Here is a 12,897-nt window from a genome sequence, read left to right as displayed (position 1 = left end):
TATTCCCCTCCACCCCAACCCTCCGTAAGTGTTACAGTTTCCGCAGACAGGTCAGTGATATAACAAATGTGTCTGGTTTTAAGAACAAGAGAAAGGAACCACTTTTTTTGCTTTTTGGTCTTGATCCCTTACTCTGTTACTAATGAGTTAATAAACAACAGACATATGATGTCTTGGGGGTTGGACATAGATATGGCAGCAAGTTGTAGAGAGGGTGCAGGGGTTAAGGTGCTTGCTTTGCATGTGGCCAAGTTGGGTTCCATTCCTGGCACCCTTTATGGTCCCCAGAGCACCATCAGGCATGGTCACTGAGCAAAGAGCGAGGAGGAAGCCCTGAGTACTCCAGGTTGTGGCCCCAAAAAAAACCAAACAGGAAATGATTGGTACAATTAATGAATGTTTTGTGGAGAACGGAAATGAAGCCTTGAATAGCCTTTAATTTGATCTGTCCACTCCCCTCTACTGGCTCAGTGTGTAGTAGATATAGCCCGGGCTCTAATCTGGACTGTCTCCCGTGCATCAGAAATTGATAGATATAGCCCGGGCTCTAATCTGGACTGGACTGTCTCCCGTACATCAGAAATTGATAGATATAGCCCGGGCTCTAATCTGAACTGGACTGTCTCCTATGCATCAGAAATTGCCAGGGGCCAGAATGTGGCTCAGGTCCTGGGACCCACGGGCGCACACATACACCGATGAACACAACTGCATGTCAGTGATTAGGTTTTGCAAATAGCAGTTCTATTCTAAGACCACAGAGAGCTCCACAGGCCGCAGAGAAAATAAAGCATCTGTGGAAACAATGTACCTCTCACCAAACAAAGCCCATCTAGGCAGTCTTTAATACTTGAGACTTTCTTGATTAAAATATTTTAAAAATTAAGAGTATTTTCAACAAAAAAGCCCCCTCTATGTGAGCATTATTATTATTATTATTATTGTTATTATTATTCACTGTCACTGTCATCCCATTGCTCACTGATTTGCTCAAGCGGGCACCAGTAACGTCTCCATCGTGAGACTTGTTGTTACTGTTTTTGGCATATCAAATACGCCATGGGTAGCTTGCCAGGCTCTCCCATGTGGGTGGGCTCTCCGAGAACAACTAAAGATAATGACTATAAATTCTAAATATGGAAATAGAATATCATGGTAGAGTGCCTTTAAATATTCAGAAAAGCACCTGTCTTTTCCCTTCATTATAATAATCATCACCTAAAATGCCTATATGCTTTAACAAAGATTGCTGTGGGTATAGCACTTCAGATAAAGAATTAGATAAATACTGTTTTAATTGTGCTCGCTTTGCCAGCACATATACTAAAATTGGAATGATACAGAGGAGATTAGCATAGAGTAAAAACAGTACTGGGTAAAATTCCAAATTCCAATCACTTTTTTTTTTTTTTGGCTCTTTGGGTCACACCTGGCAATGCACAGGGGTTACTCCTGGCTTTGCACTGAGAAATTACTTCTGGCGGTGCTCCAGGGACCATATGAGATGTTGGGAATCAAACCTCGGTTGGCCGCGCACAAGGCAAACGCCCTACCCGTTCTGCTATTGCTCCAGCCCATTATTATTGTTGTTGTTGTTGTTCTTGTGTTATTATTTTATTGTTTTTTGCTTTTGGGGTCACACCTGGTAATGCACAGGGGTTACTCCTTGCTCTGTGCTCAGGAATTACTCCTGGCGGTGCTCAGGGGACCATACAGGATGCTGGGGATCAAACCTGGGCCAGCTGTGTGCAAGGCAAATGCCCTACCTGTTGGCATTTTGTTATCTTTTTTTTTTTAGTAGGGGCTACAGCTGGCAGTGCTGGGGCTGGGATGGGCAGGGAGTCCAACTGGGGCCTCTCACACGCAAGGCACCAACTGCCACGTCAGCCACACCCCCAGCCCCATTGGGGCAACTTAGATTTGCTTTTCCTTTCAAACGTGTGATTCACACTCACTTTAAAATAAGGGACTGGGGGCTGGAGCGATAGCACAGCAGGTAGGGCGTTTGCCTTGCACGCGGCCGACCTGGGTTCGATCCCCGGCATCCCATTTGGTCTCCCCAGCACCGCCAGGAGTAGTTCCTGAGTGCATGAGCCAGGAGTAACCCCTGTGCATCACCGGGTGTGACCCCAAAAAAGTAAAATAAATAAATAAATAGAATAAAATAAGGGACTGTTCCAGTTCCATATTAACATAATTGTAGTCATTTATCCATTAGAAATAAACTACTTTATATTTTTTCCACTATTAGCAATCTTCTTTTCCCCATTCTGGGCTGGCTTTGTTATGGGTCTGAAGTGAAAAATCTTAGTGCCCTCAAGGGGGCAGCAGAGGAAGCCATTTGAATCTTGAAGGCTTAAGTGTCCTGAAGGATGTGTTATTATTATGCCCGATTCTCAGGCCTCTGCTCTCAGGAGACGCTGAGCCCACCAGTCCTCTTGCAGTAAGCCTGAGAGTTCGTGGTCTCAATCCCCGGAACCCCATATGTCTCCGAGCCCCACCAGAAGTGATTCCCGAGCACAGCCAGCTGTCAGCCCCAGATAAACGGCAAGGACGGACAGCGGAGGGAGGGGCAGCTAGTAGACAAGTCAGAAGCAGGTGCAGGGCCAGGGATCTCGTGGCAGGGCTCATGCGTGACACGAGAGACCTGGGTTCAATCCCCGATACGAAAAAGAACAAAAAGCAGGAACTTGGGCGGAGTATGTGCTAAGCCCGTGAGAGCTTGTTCGGTGTAGCTGCGTTATTCATTGTTGATGGTCTGCCCGTAGCCTGTTGAGTTTCAAGGGCACCAAGTGAAAGGATCCGCTGCCGGTGCTGTGATGCTCAGAGGGCCCAGCTCTCCTTGGGGACACAGTCTGTTTCCCGGGAACGTCCAGGGTGAGAGTCACATAGCCCGCGCTTGGTTGCTGGCACCACAGGCTCCGGGCACTGACGTGCAGGCTGACTTCTTGCAGGTAAAAATATTTTCATAGTTGCATCTTGCCATGTCATTTTCTTTATGTCAGGGCTAAATACTGCAAAAACGGTCCATTTAAATTTCTGTGGATGATGGGGCTGGAACGATATAGCACAGTGGGTAGGGCATTTGCCTTGCACGCGGCCAACCTGGGTTCGATTCCCGGCACCCCATGTGGACCCTGTACACCACCAGGAGTAATTCCTGAGTGCAGAGCCAAGAGTAATCCCTGAGCATTGCTGGATGTGACCCAAAAAGCCAAAGAAAAATTAAAAAGTGTGGTTCTTGAAAGACATCAAAGTAGCAAAATTACTTAACATGTCTGAAAATAACTGTTCAGACTTCTAATCAAGTGATCATTACATGAAGAGTTACTAATTTGCATAGTGTTGAACATGTATGGGGAGTGATAACTATTGTCACAGGTTATGTTTGTGTTAAAGACATGTAAGACTGTCATCAGTTTTAAGGTGCATCTCTAGTTCAGAGATAAAATGGGAACTAAATGTAAGGCATGATACTTGATGGTGTTTACTATACTCTGCTTTAATGAATAGAATGAGTTTTAGAACTAATTCCCATTATTCTCTGCTTCTTTATAACTAAGCAGTATGTGAGTGTATAGATAGCTGTGCACATGGATTTTTCTTTTTACAAAATAAACGGATAAATTGACCTCTTGTTTTCTAGTTCCCAAATGAAGACTACTTTCCAAAAGGAAGTACTAGCTTTAATATTGAAGACAGTTATCGAGCAGTAATTGAATCTGAGAAAGACTCATTTGAAAATGATTGTAAGTAAAATATATCATTGGGCCAGAGAGTACAGTGGATAAGGCACTTGCCTTGCACGCAGCTGACTTGAATTTGATCCCAGGCACCCCATAGGTCCTGCAAACCCATCAGGAGTGATCCCTGAGCACAAAGCCAGGAGTCAACCTTGAGCACTGCCAGGGGTGGCCCCCAAAAAACAAAAACGCCAAAAGATATAATATTTAAGAAGTTATCTGACTTTGAACAAATTTATGTAAAGATCTATGCTTTTTCTCCCCCAAAGCATCTTTAGGTTTCCTTCCTAAAAATCCCGAACATTTATATCACTATTTGGATTATAATTTTAAATCAGCAGAGAGGACTTCTTGGGAAACAAATAAGGTATACTATAAACAAAGTTTTAATACTTGAGTAAATCATTTTGGTAGTTTATAAGTCATGAATCAATAAAAATCAAAGATAAAAATCTTAAGACTAGGTACTTTTAAAACATGACCAAGAAGGGGGGGCAGAAGGAATGGGTGGGAAGGTATTTTTTTTTTCTTTTTGGGTCACATCCGGCCATGCACAGGGGTCACTCCTGGCTCTGCACTCAGGAATTACCCCTCGAGGTGCTCAGGAGACCAGATGGGATGCTGGGATTCGAACCCAGGTCGGCCGCCTGCAAGGCAGACGCCCCACCCGCTGTGCTATAGCTTCAGCCCCAGGAAGGTATTTTCTTGATGAGCTTTACTGAGGGATGTTGAGAACCCTGTGCACAGAGCGTGGGGGACCGAGGGTCCCGCCGTTCTTGAATACTGTTGGCCTATCATAACTCACTTAGAACAAAAAAGAATCTTTATCAACAGTCAGCCTGCATTATTTTAGGGATGAAAAGGCAGAGTCGTTTCTACTAGAACAAATAATAAAATGTGGACAACTGCTCTCATCTTTGTTGTTCAGACATGTGTTGCTTTTTGCAACATGACCTCAGAGGTGTACAGAATTAGAAAAGAAGAAATAGGAGAATCAATTCAACCTGAGGAGTGAAGTGTAAGAATTCCCTGCCTGGGCTGGAGTGGCATGACAGGAGTTAGGGGCCCGCCTTGCCTGCTGCTGACCCAGTTCGAGCCCCAGCACGCCCTGGCCCCTGAGCGGCACACAGTGCAGCCGGGAGTAGCCCCCGCACACCACGACGTGGCCAGACTCCCGTCCCAAATTATAAAAGGGGCAGCTTAGCATTACTGTGTTCCAGGGCCAGTCACAAGCATGGGAACCCCTTTTCCCAGTTCCTTTTTGGCTTCATTTTGGTCTTTGGTTTTTAGGCCTCAGGTGGTGGTGCTCAGGGTTTACTCCTGGCTCTGCCTCAGGGGCCACTCCTGGTGGCTTCAGCGGACCATATGGGATGCCAGGGATTGAACGCAGGCCAGCCACGTGCAAGGCAAGCACCTTACCCGCTGTACTAGCTCTTTGGTACCTCCAGAGGTGTTTTTTTTTTTTGTGAGAGAGCAGATGATAAGATTCAATTCATAACTTTCCTAACCAAGCTAGAAACAGAGTCCCAATAATAGCAACAAATTATATAAGTGCCCAAGCATAATTGTCATTGAAACTATATATAACATATAAAACTAACCATGAAATTTTACTATGAAATACAAAATTTATTTTAAAAAATGGGATCGGGGGCTGGAGCAGGTAGCACAGCGGGTAGGGCGTTTGCCTTGCATGTAGCTGACCCAGGTTCAATTCCCAGCATCCCATACGGTCCCCTGAGCACCGCCAGGAGTAATTCCTGAGTGCATAGTCAGGAATAACCCCTGAGCATTGCTAGGTGTGACCCAAAAAGCAAAAAAAAAAATAAAAAACCCAAATGGGATCCCATATAATTCCCTTATCCCTGTCAGGAATGATCCCTGAGCTCAGAGTTAGGTCTTCTTTCTTATTCTTGTCTTTTTTTGTTTTTGTTTTTGCTTTTGGGCCACACTTGGCAGTGCTCAAGGATCACACCTGACAGTGGTTGGGGAGCCATTTCTGCCACCAAGACTTGAAACCGGGTCAGCTGTGTGTGAAGCAAGTCCCTTACCCTCTGTACCTCTTCCTAGACTTGTAAGAAGTCATCCTTCTCTACTTCAGTGTAGATGCACAAAATACTTATCTAACTTTCTTTAAATGCCTACAAGGTGAGAGAGATAATCAACTCACTCATTCATCAAGTATAACTTAAGCCACTACCAACAGCTGCACCATTCGAGGTGCCAGCACTAGGCCGCCAGCGAGCAGAGGCCTGCCCTGGGGATATCGGCACTTTGTCGTAGCTGTGACATTCGAAGAGGGGTGAAATTACACTCCTAATGCAAACACGGTCCAGTGCCGTCTCAATTAACAAATAATAATAAAAGGCCTGCTATTTGAGAACGTTCTAGAGAAGGGAGGCAGTAAGCGAGTGTGGAGCAGCTCTGAGGGCCTGAGAGCCGTGGGGAATAGCAGTGCTCCGGAAGGGCCCAGGGAGTCCAGAGGCGTGGAACTCTCCCGCGGGCGTCAAGGAAATCTCTCAGGTGAATGGAGGGAGCTGCAGGCTGTGGGCACAGGCTGCTCGCAGGACCGCAAGGGTGGCGGGGTAGTGGGGGCTGACAGAGTAAAGGAGAGAGGTGGGAAGGGGGGTCCAAGAGCAGGGGAGGGACCTGAGCTTGCCGGGAGGCTGGACAGGACCCGTGACGAGCCTTCCTGCACCCAGACAGATTGGGAACGGCGGAGTTTTGACGAGAGGAACGAGATCGCTGAGCCCGGATGGGCTTGTAGGGGACACACTCAGGCAGAGACTCCCAGACTCATTGGACCCACCACCCCGCTGGCAGGGGGCAAAATCACTCAGCTCCCCCCGGACTCTTCTCGAAGCAAACACAGCACCCCCCTCTTGCACCTGCTCACCCACATGGGAAGCACTGTCCCTGGTCCCATTGGTTTCTTCTCCCAGACGGGCCCCTGGAACCCAGAGTCCCTGCCCACCTCCACGGCCTTAGCTCCCAGCGCGGGGCCAACACCACATGGCTGCTTGGGAAAACGCTTTCCAATGGATGTATGGACTGTCCGCAGTCACTGTCGCCTACTCAAAGAAAGAAAGCACACACATACACATTGTAACGAGTTCAAAACACTCAGAGTAAGCAGTTCCAAGTGAAATAACCCTCCCCTAAACTCAGCCTCCGTTATAAACCCTACAGACAGTCTCTGGATTCCTCCACACTTCCAGCCTCTTAGTCTGTTCCTCTGGGCATAAAATGTGAGCATCCTAGTAGGTTCAAGAAGCAGCAGCAAAATTAAGCTGCTTTAAGGAGGATGGTAGTGTTGCACAGAGAGGAATAATATGACGAGGAGTAAATCATCAGTAGGAAAGAACATGACTTTGGTCTGAAGTGTATCGAGAATCTACTCCTCGGGGGAGCAGTCTGTTGAAGTTGGGTCAGCTGTAGATAAGCCGGTCTGGGGAGCTGCAGGGAATTCTAGCTTCTCAGCATCACTTAGCCTCAGCTGCTTACACTGAAATTGACCATCACACGCCAAACCCCACAACTCAGATAAAGCCAGGCCTGAATCTGATCCATCTGATCCATTTCAAATAAGGTCAATGGGGCAGAGGGTCTGTATTTCACTGTCTATTTTTTTTTCTTTTTGTGTCACACCCGGCAATGCACAGGGGTTACTCCTGGCGGTGCTCAGGGGACCATATGGGATGCTGGGAATTGAACCCGGGTCGGCCGAGTGCAAGGCAAACGCCCTATCTGCTGTGCTATTGCTCCAGCCCCAACATCTTTAATTCTTTAATGGGTTTATTCTAGCCTGTCTTTTTTTTTCCCGCTTTTTGGGTCACACCCAGCAATGCACAGGGGTTACTCCTGGCTCTGCACTCAGGAATTACTTCTGGTAGTACTCAGGGGACCATATGGGATGCTGGGAATCAAACCCAGGTCAGCCGCATGCAAGGCAAACGCCCTACCTGCTGTGCTATCGCTCCAGCCCCTCTATCCTGTGTCTTTTGAAAGACTCTTTATCCCACTAGTGGTAGACATAAATCTTTGAAACAGAATTGCCCAGACTTTGACGGCTAGATGAATGCCAGCCGTGGAAAGGCACGGAGGAGGTTGTGGTCTGCAGCTTTGTTTCTCTCTGGCTAGGTGACCTCAACAGAACCAAGTCTCTCAACCTTCAGACCTGTTTCTGCTCTTCCTCTGAATTCAAGAGATGCGGACTTCATATTCGAGTTCTCTGAGGAGGCCCTCACAGCAGCTCGGCCTGGTGATCTGGATTTGCTTAACTGTGGTGGCAGTTACCGTACTGTTCTGATATCTGTCCATGTCAAATGGACCTTTTATTGGAAGAGATTGTTACCGAGTGAAAATATCTTGGAAACAGATCCGTTGTCCTATCTCCTAAGGCTTCCCTCATGCCCTCCTGCTTTTGACGTTTTCTATTATACATGGCTACTCCTTCTAGATACAATACTTGGTTCCTTTTTTCCTCCGTCAATTTCTCATCAGAGATATCTAAAGGTGTCTTTTAGTAGTGAGACCACTTGAAGGGCCGGGTTTGCATGCAGGATCCCTACACCACTTGGTTCCTTGAGAGCTGAGCCAGGAGTAGCCCTGAGCACTGCTGGGCATGTTCCCTAAAACCAAAATCAAACCCAAGAATGGCTTTTACCACTGTCTCTGCCTCTCAAAGCTCGCGCTCCAGCACCCACCTGAAGCTTCTTTCCCTCCCGGGTACTGATTCAGTGCGAGTACCTGACCAAGTGACAGATCACCACAGGTGCGGTAACATAATCCCCTTTTCCGCTCTGAGACTATCAGGAAGTCCCACCTGCCGCTACCGCCCTTGCATCTCAGGCCTCTGTGTTTTCATATGCTTTTTTCTTGTCCCTCCAAGTAACTTCCTGCTTCTAAATAAGTTTAATATGCTTTTAATAGTACCCCTTCACTAATTTCTCTTGTAATATTAACATATCTTATAATATCAATGTATCTGCCCTTGATTCCTGAAGTTACATTTGGTGAGAGACGAAGCTATAGGTGAGTCTTGTGGCCATAGACAGATTAAAGGGAAAAACTGTGGCCAGGAAAGATACTGTAGCTGGTCAGGCACTTCCTTGCCTTGCAGGCCGACCTGGTTTTAATCCCCAGCACCACCATCCCCATAGGGTCCCCTGAGCACTCCCAGGACTCACCCCGAACGCAGGAGTAAGCCCTGAGCACATACAGGTGTGGCCCCCAAACAGAGACAAATGAAAGAAAGAACTGCGTTGAGTGGAGGGGTGGGGTGTGCCCTGGGTCGGCTTGGACAAGGCTTGCTGGTTGTGAGGTAGAGGGGAGTGGGCATGGCAGCTGTGGTTTTCGGAAACACGTAACAGGGAGGGGATGGATGATTCCAGTTATTCAGGAGTTTGACTCGATGAAGTTTGCATTTTTCTGTCAGTGCTTGATTGTTCTATATGTTTGGCAGGGGGCAGCAGGGCTTTGAGCCACTCATGGAAAAGCTCAGGAGCAGCTCATGGCAGGGCTTGGGGGCCCAGCTGGGACCAGGGATCAGTCCTGGGGCTCCCGCATGCAAAAACATAGCGTGCTAGCAACACAGCCTACTGCTTTTTCAAATACTCATCCACTCACTTCCCTCTGTGCCATTTCCCAGGGGCTCGCCAAGCTTAGGTCCAACAAAACAGGAAGTCTACCAAATTTATGCTGCCTTGCACGCAGCTGACCCGGGTTTGATCCTTAGCATCATTTGTAGTCCCAGCCCTGCCGGGAGTGACCCGGAGTGCAGAGGCAGAAGGAAGCCCTGAGCGCCACTGAGTGTGGCCCAAAAACACAAACAAAATTATTATTTGTCCTCCTGGGCCATGTCCAGCAGTGCTCAGGACCTGGTCCTGGCTCAGTGCTCGGCTGGTGCTCAGCCAACATGGGGCGCTGGGATCAAACTGGGAATCCTACATGCAGAGCATGTCTTCAGCCTTTGAGCCACTTCCGGGCCCAAAACCATTACAGGTTTTTGGGGGTTTTTGTTTGTTTGTTTTTTGCTTTTTGGGTCACACCTGGCGGTGCACAGGAGTTACTCCTGGCTCTGCACTCAGGAATTACTCTGGTGGTGCTCGGGGGACTATATGGGATGCTGGGGATTGAACCCAGGTTGGCCGCGTGCAAGGCAAATGCCCAACCCACTATCGCTCCAGCCCTAATCATTACATTTTTAACAAAGGAGATAAAATGATACAAGTTGTGTTTTGAAGAGGGAGCCAGGCAAGTGCAAGTGCATACTTCTCTCTGTTTTGTTCAGATGTTTATACTAGAGTCGGGTGCTGGCTGACAATGCAGTTTTATTTCATAGGCATTTTTCTCCCTCCAGTAATGGAAAAGTCTAGTTTTCTGGAGAACAGAAACCTTGCAGAGCTTCCATTAGTCGGTGGAACCCAAGCTCCGCTCACCGCTTTGCCTCCTGCTGCTGACCCACCCGGCTTTGCTCTCCGTCCTCACCCAACGCCCTGGGACGGCCAGGAGGCGTCCGGGTTCCCGCTGCCGGGCTTGCAAGAAGACTCTGCACTTCCGGCGTCAGGCTTTGGGAACCGGGGAACGGGCTTCCCTCAAGCATCCAGAGCCGCGAGTCCGAGGGCTGCGTCACGACGCCTCCACAGAGAAGCTGCTGCAAGCAAGTGGCTGAAATATCAAAACCTCACGCAGGGCGGCACGGAGCGTGACCCGGTAGATGGCGCCTGTACCAAGCATGTCAGGGGCCCGGGGCCCAGGCCGCAGGACGCCCTGCACGCCGGCCCCGCAGACTCTGAGCGCTTGCAGAGGATCAAGGACATGCTTGGGCCCCAGCAGCAGGCCTGCGGCAGCCAGGACCCGGGGTCCGGAAGCAAAGCGTTCCCCGTGAGTTCACGCCCCGGGAGGGCACGCTCGGGAGGGCACGCTCGGGGTGGGCCAGGCTGCCCTGGGTCTTGGTGCGGGCTTTCAGTGGAAGAAGGAGAGAAATTATATTGACACTGGATCAGCTCTGAGAGCTAGTGACTTTTTTTTCCCTCTCTTTTTTGGGTCATACCCGCAATGCACAGGGGTTACTCCTGGCTCTGCACTCAGGAATTACTTACTTCTGGCGGTGCTCAGGGGACCATATGGGATGCTGGGAATCGAACCCTGGCCGACCACGTGCAAGGCAAACTCCCTACCCGCTGTGCTATTGCTCCAGCCCCAAGAGCTAATGAATTTTAACTTTAACTTCTCTAGAACAATAGCTGCGTTCCCATCTTTTTTGACTTAAATTCTTTCCTTGTTGAGGCCAGAGCAATGGTAGCACATTTGCTTGCATGTAGCTGACCCTGGTTTCCATCCCAGCATCCCGTCTGGTCCCTAAACTGAGTGATCCCTGGGCACAGCCGGGTGTGGTTCCCCATCTCCTCCCACCAAAAAATCATTTCTTTGCCTTGTGCTTGGAGCCATAAGTGAAATTAAGTATTTGAAAGTCCAGTATTTGAGTATCCGGCAGATAATAGATACTTGGGGGATCATTTTATTCTGTCCCACCACAGCCTTTACCAGGATCCTTGTCAGTGTCCCCTCTGTTCTTCTGATCAGGTCATTGTCAGGTCTGTCATAATTTATACTCATTGCAACAATTTGCTGAATTTAGGGGGATTTTTTTTTTTTTTCTCTCAGTGCTGGGGACTGAGCCCAGGACCTTAGCTTAGAAGATAAGTACTTTACAGAGTGGAACCCCAGCCTGCAACAATTCTTAAAATAGTTGTGTCTAGGAGTATTAATACATAGTGATACATTCACATCAGTTACATTTTCCCTAAAAAAATTAAAAGATCTGAAAGCGTATCAAGGAAAGGATAGTTTTGTTTATAGCTAAAAGTGCCCAGGAGAATCATTCTTGCTCTACTTAGGTTCTCACTTATAATTAGAAAATGATTTTGGAGGGTTTTGAAAAACAAAATATGTTTATTTTCTTAAATCAATAGAAAGTGATTTGCTCCTTAGTAAAACGAATTTTTTGAAGCAGTTAGAATAACCTGGATTATTTCATTTCAGGAGGTAAATGGCTCTGAGCTATGCTTCCCAAGTGGGCAGAAAACAAAATCTGCTTATCTTCCCCAAAGGCACGTCCACATACCAGCTGTCTTTCAGTCTCCTGCACAGTACAAACAGATTTTTACATCTTGTCTCATAGGTATGATTATTATCGTCTTATTTTATTATGATTGACTGTGGTTTAATATAAGTTGTGTATCATTGTGAGAAAGAATATCACCATTTTGTGAATGTTCATATTGAATTCTCTACTTGGCACCTGTTATGTTCCACACTCACTCCTGTTTTTTTAAGGTTTTTACTTTTTCTGCTTGTTTCCCACACCCAGCAATGCTCAGAGGCTATTCCTCATTCTGCTCAGAGACCATTTGTGGTGCCAGGGATTCAAACTGGGCGCAGCCAGTGTGCAAGCTGTGTCCCTGTACTCCCTCTCCGGTCCGGCCCCTTAACCCAGTTTGAAACCACTAGCTTTATCCTTTCTTTTTCTTTTTGCTTTTTTGGGTCATACCTGATGATGCACAGGGGTTACTCCTGGTTCTGCACTCAGGAATTACTCCTGATGGTGCTCGGGGGACCATATGGGATGCTGGGAATTGAACCCAGGTTGGCCGTGTGCAAGGCAAACGCCCTACCCGCTGTACTATCGCTCCAGCCCCTAGCTTTATTCTTATTTCATGTCAAAATCAAGTTTTATAAGGGGGAGCAACTATATACATACAGTTTTTTTAATTTTGACTTTGTGGATCTCTCAAAGAGAGACCAAGCACATTTTCAAAGTGCTGCGGGCCGCTGGACAAGAACTGAGTGTTTAAAGGAGGTAAAGGGATATTTTTGATAACCTTTCCATATCAGTATTGCAAAGCACAATGCCCCAAAGCAGGATGGGGGGGTGGAGAAAGAGAGAGAGAAAGAGAGAGATGGGGGGTGGGAGACAGAGGACAGAGAGACAGAGAGAGAAAGAGAGAGAGGGGGAAAGAGAGAGAGGGATTAAACGCATGCCATAGAGGCAGGCAGGGGTGGGGGTAAGCTGGGGGCACTGGTGGAGGGATTGGGCTTGGAATACTGTATGGAATCCAATCGTGAAGAGCTGTATGGATCTATCTCAATG

The 12,897-nt window shown here is 47.6% G+C and overlaps 1 protein-coding gene across 1 annotated transcript in view; it reads left to right on the top strand.

Moving 5' to 3' along the window:
• Positions 1 to 12,897, top strand: part of LOC101543665 (protein ZGRF1) — a 35,385-nt gene that overhangs the window by 903 nt on the left and 21,585 nt on the right. Inside the window, exons 3-6 of the mRNA XM_055141920.1 lie at positions 2,769 to 2,954; positions 3,647 to 3,749; positions 10,105 to 10,628; positions 11,790 to 11,928. Coding sequence (XP_054997895.1) covers positions 2,769 to 2,954; positions 3,647 to 3,749; positions 10,105 to 10,628; positions 11,790 to 11,928 — 952 coding nt within the window. The remainder of the gene's footprint in view (positions 1 to 2,768; positions 2,955 to 3,646; positions 3,750 to 10,104; positions 10,629 to 11,789; positions 11,929 to 12,897) is intronic.

Source organism: Sorex araneus, chromosome 6, assembly GCF_027595985.1.
Source record: "Sorex araneus isolate mSorAra2 chromosome 6, mSorAra2.pri, whole genome shotgun sequence".
NCBI lineage: Eukaryota > Metazoa > Chordata > Mammalia > Eulipotyphla > Soricidae > Sorex > Sorex araneus.
Note: the sequence above shows the minus strand (reverse complement) of the source record. Positions and strands in the feature narration are given on the sequence as shown.